Source organism: Portunus trituberculatus, chromosome 43 (genome assembly GCF_017591435.1).
Source record: "Portunus trituberculatus isolate SZX2019 chromosome 43, ASM1759143v1, whole genome shotgun sequence".
Lineage (NCBI taxonomy): Eukaryota > Metazoa > Arthropoda > Malacostraca > Decapoda > Portunidae > Portunus > Portunus trituberculatus.
This window is the reverse complement of record NC_059297.1, coordinates 12,168,024-12,176,910: the sequence shown is the minus strand read 5'-3', so window position 1 is coordinate 12,176,910 and position 8,887 is coordinate 12,168,024. Positions and strand designations below refer to the sequence as shown.

Genomic DNA, 8,887 nt, shown 5'->3' with positions numbered 1-8,887 from the left:
TTGTCAAATCGTTATGAGAGAGAGAGAGAGAGAGAGAGAAAGCTAAGGGAGTAGGAGGCAACGAGAGGATAAGGGTCAATAAACTAACTTCCTCTCACTCTTTCTTGCTCCATTCATTCTCTCTTCCTTCATTTCTCTTCCTCCTTCCGTTCATCCACTCCCCCTCCTCCTCTTTTCCCACATTTAAGTAGAGAAAGACTAGCGTGGAGATATTTAAATCCCGGTGAGTGTTTTATTTTCAACTTGTAATACTTGATGTAAAATTATATCACCACCTCCACCACCGCCAATGATACCAACACCACAGCCGAGAGAGAGAGAGAGAGAGAGAGAGAGAGAGAGAGAGAGAGAGAGAGAGAGAGAGAGAGAGAGAGAGAGAGACTATACATTTGAACTTCTACATCACACCTGCTCTTCACATACAAAACACCTGTACATACATCTAACATTTTCTCACACATATACCTTTGATACCGTTTTATCTCTAACATTTGTATCTTTAACATCTGCACCACACCTGCGCCCTGATACCTGTATAAGTAAGAGCATTCAACACACAAATTTGCCTCACGCAAACAAAAGCGCCCAACAAAGCCTGTTCTGTGCACCTCACCCTGGATTCTAACCGACGTGACTCGCTTCTCACTCAGTAACGCTGCATGACGTATGTCCCGCCGTGACAATGGTAAAGGTGCATGCTGCCTTCAATGCACAGACGGCTTAACTTTCTCTTATCATAATTGTAACAGTGAGAAGCTTTTTCTTTCTTTCTTTCTTTCTTTCTTTCTTTTCTTATTTCTTTCCCTCTAGTCTTGTGTACTGTTCTGTTATCGAGAAGTTATGTGACTTAAAATTATTGGTTGTATGAATCTCAATGGTATCATTATCCTTGTTTATCTAATTTGTCATAATTATTTTTAATCGCTGATCATTAAGAAAAAGGCGTTATTTTTTTTACATATTTACCTTTTTTTTTTACTTTCACTGTGGAGAAATAATGTTACTCTTTAAAAATTGCACCTTGCATTAATGTTGATGTTACTAATCCTATTCTTTTATCACCTATCACGATGGTAACAGTAGGATTTTTATTAATTTTTCCTCAGTCATTTGCATTTATCTATTCATTTCTTTTTTTTTATTGTTTGGTTATGTCACTCTGAACACTGCAGGTCGTATCGCTGTTTATTCTAGTGATTCTTTTTCTTCACTTCTTAGAATGCGAACAGTAGTTTCATTTACTTATTTAGTTTTAATCTTCTTTTGTATTGTGTATTGTTCTAGCTTTGTTGTAGGAAAAGCTGTCACTTACTCTTAAAAACTACAATTCGTATTAATATTAATGATAGTGATTATATTTTCTTTTGAATATAATTATGAGTATTAAATGTTGAGCAACACTAATAAGTAAGCTTTAGACTTCAAAACTTAAAGTGACATTCTTCTTCTTTCTTTTTTTTTTTTTTTTTTTTTTTTTTTTTTTTTCCATGATAAAGAATGTTCTCAAAAGATAAAAAGATGACTGGTCGAGTTCTCATGATACACTCTCTCTCTCTCTCTCTCTCTCTCTCTCTCTCTCTCTCTCTCTCTCTCTCTCTCTCTCTCTCTCTCTCTCTCTCTCTCTCTCTCTCTCTCTCTCTCTCTCTCTCTCTCTCTCTCTCTCTCTCTCTCTCTCTCTCTCTCTCTCTCTCTCTCTCTCTCTCTCTCTCTCTCTCTCTCTCTCTCTCTCATTGTTGATACAGAATGTGGGTCAAACTATTACTGCGATCATAAAAACACTCCTTAGAAAAAAAGAAATTAACAAACTTGTTAAACTATCACTATAATGAAAAGATAGAGAAATGAAAAAAAGACTTCTGATAGCCTTATTAAATTGTTGATAAGTATTTTCCTAGAATCATAAGAAAAATCCCCACTTTAATAAGTACCCGAACGCATATCAAATTTTTGCTAAAGCTCCACCTTGTATTAATATTGCCCTCATAAAATCATGAACACATCGCTGTGAAAAGAAAAAAAGAAAAGGTTAAATTATCACTAAAACCATAAATCGCTGTGAAAAGAAAAAAAAAAAGTTAAATTATCACTAAAACCATAAATATACTGTACATCCGAGAATCACCATAACTTATTAGACTATAACTTGAATCACGAAACCACTATTAAAAAAAACCCGAAAAACTTATTAAACAATCACTGAAATTATGAAAACACTTCAAAAAACCTTCATTACTTGGTATATTTCTATGAAAACAATGAAAACACCACTGAAACGCTCGGATAAACTTTTACTTGACATGAAAACTCTCCAAAAAAATACTTCAACTGTCAGTAGAATCATGAAAACACTCAAAAACTTTGAAGACGCCTAAACTGTTGCTAGAATCTTGAAAAAACTCTTGAAAACCTCTGAAGACGCCTAATATCATTAGAATATTGTAACCACTCTTAAAACTCAAGAATCTACTCGGGCAATCCTTACATTACAATAGGTGGATTCTTAGAATTGAAAAATTTACGAGTACGCGCCATTCGGTTTGGAAGGAGCAAGATAAGAGTAAAGACAAACAAAAGAGAATCTTAAGACTATTGATATACTCGGGAGAAATTATTGCCGCATTATGAAAAAAAAAAAGTATCAAGAGCACTGTTAATAATACTGAGGAGGACATTAAGACAGTGCTTTCATTAATAAAGCGATAACAAAACAGTGATACGTTTATAATGAAAATTATATATATAGTAAAAGTTGAAAATAAGTGTAAGCATATGCAACAAACAACGACAATAACACCAACAACAACTGCTACTACTACAACAACAAGACCTACTACTACTACTACTACTACTACTACTACTACTACTACTACTACTACTACTACTACTACTACTACTACTAATAATAATAATAATAATAATAATAATAATAATAATAATAATAATAATAATAATAATAATAATAATAATAATAATAATAATAATAATAATAATAATAATAATAATAATAATAATAATAATAATAATAATACTATTACTACTACTACTACTACTACTACTACTACTACTACTACTACTACTACTACTACTACTACTACTACTACTACTACTACTTTAATTGCGTGTGTATGTAATCTCTCATCACTCTATAACATAATGAAGTAGTTATAGTACTACAATACACGTAATAATGAGTGCATAACATTGCTTAGTCTTTTTGTTTCAAGGGAAGAGTATCAAAACACCATAAGTAATGAATAAATAAATAAACAATACCAAAACACCTCTAAAATAAAGAGATAGATAAACTTTTATTTCTCTTAAATTTTGTGTCTCTGATTCTTGTTTTTGTTTTATATATTCATCTAATTACTAAAGTCATCAATTTATCTACATATTAATTTATCTAGAGGTGAAAACGGCTTTTATGAGCTCTCTCTCTCTCTCTCTCTCTCTCTCTCTCTCTCTCTCTCTCTCTCTCTCTCTCTCTCTCTCTGCACTAAACAAAAGTTGCCGCGTTCAATCAAGCATAAGGCCTCTGTACTCATTACAAGGATATTTCATGCCACCTCACTACACCGCGGTGGTGATGGTGGTGGTGACGGCAGTGGTGGTGGTGTGGTGGTGGTAGTAGTAGTAGTAGTAGTAGTAGTAGTAGTAGTAGTAGTAGTAGTAGTAGTAGCAGTAGTAGAAGTTGCTGTAGCAGTAGTAGAAGGAGGAGGAGGAGGAGGAGGAGGAGGAGGAGGAGGAGGAGGAGGAGTGGGAGGAGGAGGAGGAAGAGGAAAAAGAGAAGGAGAAGGAGGAGCAGGAAGAGGAGGAATAGCAGTAATAATAACAATAACAACACCCTGCCTCTCTTCCTCTTCCTCCTCCTCTTCCTCCTCCTCCTCCTCCTCCTCCTCCTCCTCCTCCTACACCATCACCACTACCACCGCCACCACACACACACACACACACACACACACACACACACACACACACAGTAACACTAACACTAAAACTTATCTCTTTCACTTCACGATTTTTTAATTCCAACCTCATCCAGTTCCTCATCTAGTTATCATAAAGAGGAGAGGTTGATAAGGCAACACTGGAATCACGTGACGCTGGCGCTAAATTCACACATGCCTACCAGGAGACGAGGAGGGTGGTGGTAATGGTGGTGTTGGAGGAAGAAGAAGAGGAGGAGGAGGAGGAGGAGGAGGAGGAGGAGGAGGAGGAGGAGGAGGAGGAAGGAGGAGAACAATAACAACTCAACAGTAAAATCATCATCAACAACAACAACAACAGCAGCAGCAGCAGCAGCAAAATAAAAGAAAGGAAAGGAAAAGAAAGAAACACAGACAGAAAAACAAATTAAAAAGAAAAAAAGAAAAAGATTAAGGATGACCAAAAAGAAGAAGAAGAAGAAGGCTGGGAACGTATAGAGTTTCAGTGTAGAATTTTCAGGAGAGAAGGACGAGGCCAGGGAGCAGAAATCAGAGAACAGGGATCATTGTCATGTGAGTCCTATTGAGGGATTGAGTGACGCTATAGGCTGGCTGGTCACCTGGGCGAGGCTAGGTAGGGATAAGGGAGGAAGGGGATGGGTTGGGTGGGATGTGGTTGGGGGAGAAGACGAAATATGTGGTTGGAAGGCTGGTATCGGGTTCTTGAATTACATTTAGATTTAGGCTGGCTTAGATTAGGAGGGAATAGATTAGCATGAGTTAAGGAGAATTCTCTCTCTCTCTCTCTCTCTCTCTCTCTCTCTCTCTCTCTCTCTCTCTCTCTCTCTCTCTCTCTCTCTCTCTCTCTCTCTCTCTCTCTCTCTGTAAAGCAATAATGTAAACATGTGCTTGGTATGAATGATATATAAGTGAATTATAATCACTATTGGGATTAACGCTATTTTTTTTATTAAGAGTAAGAGTATAGTTGTCAAGAAAATACCAGAAATAGATGGCAATAAATGCAACACCGCGGCGATGAGAAAGAGGCTGAAGACAGTCAGTCAGGAGAAAAGAGCAGATAAGACTAAAAGGTTTTGATTTCACCCAGTCTGAAAGAACAGCATGAGTAATACCCAACCATATATTTGAAGCATACTCCGGCATACATGGATGGATAAAACCCATATACATGGTTAGCATCTATGGGAGTAGGCTTGAGAAAAACTGGTGGAGATGACTGAGGATTTTTAACGTGATAGAAATGTGTGAAGTTTCCAGTTTATATTACAAGAAAAGAACAGACTGAGGACGTTCAGTGTAGAAGAGGTCGACAGTTGAATGCCACTGTAGAAGAGGGGATAGTTGTCTGAAAGTCTGTGGAGTTGATAGATGGAAGAATTGAGTTTTTGCTCTCCTATCAAAAATCTTAGAGTTATCAGACGCAAGGCGTTCTGTGGCTTCCCTGTGTGATCTGTTTATTTTCTAAAGGTTTGAACGTTCACGAGAAGAAGTGGAAAAGGACACGGTGGCATCACCAGCTTATGTGTGGATTGGACAAGAAGTTTGGTTTGGGAGGTCATTGATGAATAATAGGAAGAGTGTGTATGTCAGAATACGGAAGTGAATCATGAGGAACGCCACTGCTAATAGACTTAGGAGAAGATAGTAAACTCTTTACCATAGCAGCAATAAACTGGTCAGAAAGGAAACTTGAGATTAAATTATAGACAGAAAGATAAGTCACTCGTGTCCACTGCCTGAATAATGGACTTCACACACAACCATGCAAGTTGTGACCACGACATATTTACTTTTTTCATCTACTCACCGAATCTATTTACCTACTTAACTAACAGAGGATCATCGCCAACCCCATTTGATTACCCAGACACATAGACAACTTGAAAGGTGTTGATAGGCTAACCTAACTTAACCTAACCTAGCCCACTTTACTTTTCATACCTTCATACATCCATACACTTATCCATTACCCCATCTACCACCTCAACTAACAGTATATCACCTCCACACCCAATTTTCTACCCAGACACAAAGATAGGCATAGCGTACCTGGAGGGTATAGGTAGGGACAGCGCTGATTTCGTCCGCATCCAAGGCTTTATAATCAGTGATGTTGTCCTTGGCGACCGAAGCTGCGGCGATGTCTGAGTGCAGTTTGTGATGGAGGTAGGTCTGTGGTCCGACGGGAATAAAGTCCGTCAGGAAACTCAGGTACCCGTCCTCAGACATGGTGATGCTGGTGAAGGGAAGATGAGAGAAGTGGTTTGAAAGCAGATCAAGATGAAAAACTTATCATTATTGTTAATTCAGTGTCATTCTCACATAGGGAAATGATATACATAAGAACATAGCTCATGAATGAATGGATGGTACACATAAAAGCGTTTATGAATATTGATGACCAAACACGAATCTCCTGAGACCTTGACGGAAACAACTCTCTCTCTCTCTCTCTCTCTCTCTCTCTCTCTCTCTCTCTCTCTCTCTCTCTCTCTCTCTCTCTCTCTCTCTCTCTCTCTCTCTCATCAGAATAAAAACTTGAGATGAAGCTTCAGAGATAAGGACTGGTGTAGGAGCGTAGTTTTGAGATCAGAGTTCTGTGCCAGACACTATAAAAGGCTTTTGACATGTCTAAGATAACAGTAAACGTTTCACCAAAATCTCTAAAAGAGAATGATCAAGACTCATTAAGGAAAGCCAGAAGACCACCATACTAGAAGGAAATTAGAGTAATAGGGCAGTAGCTTGAGGAATTAATAATGTCACCCTCTTTAGGAACAGGCTGAATTGCAAGCAAACTCCCAGCAAGATGGAAAGTTAGATGTTGATAGACAGAATTAAGAGTTTGACTATAGCAAGGTGCAAACACGGAAGCACACTTTCTGAGAACAATAGGAGAACCCCATCAGGTCAATAAGCCTTCCGAGGGTTTCGACCAGCGAGGGCAAAGGTTTGAGAAAAGAGTTCAGATTTAGAAAAAATGAGATAGCTTTGTAGCTTCCTTGTGTGGGCTATTAATTCCTGAAAGCTTAGATCATTATAATTTCCTAAATATATCAATTCTTTGAGGAGCCTTTGATGATTGCCGGCTGAACACACACACACACACACACACACACACGGCCCGGTAGCTCAGTGGTTAGAGCGCTGGCTTCACAAGCCAGATGACCGGGGTTCGATTCCCCGGCCGGGTGGAGATATTTGGGTGTGTCTCCTTTCACGTGTAGCCCCTGTTCACCTAGCAGTGAGTAGGTACGGGATGTAAATCGAGGAGTTGTGACCTTGTTGTCCCGGTGTGTGGTGTGTGCCTGGTCTCAGACCTATCCCAAGATCGGAAATAATGAGCTCTGAGCTCGTTCCGTAGGGTAACGTCTGGCTGTCTCGTCAGAGACTGCAGCAGATCAAACAGTGAATTACACACACACACACACACACACACAAAGAGAGAGAGAGAGAATCTTGACAACCTTACACTTCACTTTAGAACCTGATTTCATTATTTTACTAGTACACCGTGCATTTGGACGAAGTAATTCTCTTTGTATAGTCCATATGCTGAAACGCACTGCTCTCTTCCATGGATTATTACTAAAAGCCACCTGAGGTTCACAAGTGTTTCTCAGACTGTTAATAGTCATATCATTTATTGATCACTCACTACACCTATAATAGAGATAAATAAACAAATATCCCGTATAATATCAACCAAAACCTTTTTTTCTCGGCGTAGTGAAAGTGTGTCGTAGAATTGTTTCGTAATATGTCCCTTTGTCATAATAAAGCATAAAGGAAGAAAAACAAAAACAAAAAATGTGTGGGAACTACTCTCTACTTATTATGGTAGAAGCGAGGAAGTCAAATACACACAGAAATATTCGCTTATGCTGCCTATCTATCGTTATCTCAACAACTATAGTGATGACAGATAAAGATGACAAAAAAGACAAAACAACGCGTGCCCAGAACAGTAACAAAAAATAAGCTAAAATGAAAGAAGTGATAATAGTAGAAGTAGATTAGGTTAGGGTCAGAGATAAGATAGCAGTAGTAGCAGTAGTAGCAGTAGTAATAGTAATCGACTGAAGCAAACTTTAGTACATACATCTCCAAAGAGTGACTGACGTGTACGTATGTGTCACTCCGCCCGCCACACGCCGCTGAGAGTCTGTGTGGGAGTAGGCAAAGTGTAGGAGCGATAAGTCCAGGCGTGGATGAGGCAGAGAAGGCGCGGAGCCGGGCGCGTGGCGAGTGCGCGGCGGTGGACAGCGGAGGACGGCTGGTTGAGGTGACTGCACGGTGGTCTCTGCGCCTGTGAGAAACGTCGAGAAAGCACCGCCTGGCATCACCTTCCTTTCCTGCCTGGCCGCCACCCCGCTGGGCGCTCCCCATCCTCACCCTACCCCTTTCATAACCACCTGTCTTCTACCCAAGCCCCTCCTACTCCATCACGACTTCTCCCAAAGCTAAGATTCACACACACACACACACACACACACACACACACACACACACACACACAGAGAGAGAGAGAGAGAGAGAGAGAGAGAGAGAGAGAAACTGTGTGTATGTTTACTTAAGAAACTCGATTTCATTTCTAAATTTGTTTTTCATTGTTGTGTTCTGCTTTATTTTTTTTATGAAATTGGCAATGTAAGGTGTTTGCTTAAATCTAAAGACGATTCCTAGTGTTTAGCAGCTATTACGTATCTTCAAGAATTTATCATTATTAATAATTGTTTCTGTTATGAGTCAACTACATTAAATTTTAAGGGGTCGTCAGTGCGAAAATACCATATTTTTTTCAGATTCTATGAAAAGTCACTTAAGAGTAGTATGTTTGTGTTAGGTTCAATTTAGAGATGTTATTTTATGTTCATCTGAAATTCTATAAATCCTTATAGTCAATAAACAATCTGCATCTGAATGTGTGTGTGTGT

At 38.9% G+C, this 8,887-nt stretch overlaps 1 protein-coding gene across 1 annotated transcript in view; it reads right to left on the bottom strand.

The window, feature by feature from the left end:
- Nucleotides 1-8,339, bottom strand: part of LOC123517978 (alkylglycerol monooxygenase-like) — a 22,033-nt gene extending 13,694 nt beyond the window's left edge. Inside the window, exons 1-2 of the mRNA XM_045278481.1 lie at nucleotides 8,053-8,339; nucleotides 6,000-6,186 (exon numbers count right to left, since the gene is read on the bottom strand). Of these exons, the coding sequence (XP_045134416.1) occupies nucleotides 6,000-6,186; nucleotides 8,053-8,339 (474 nt within the window). The remainder of the gene's footprint in view (nucleotides 1-5,999; nucleotides 6,187-8,052) is intronic.
- Nucleotides 8,340-8,887: the final 548 nt, after the last annotated feature.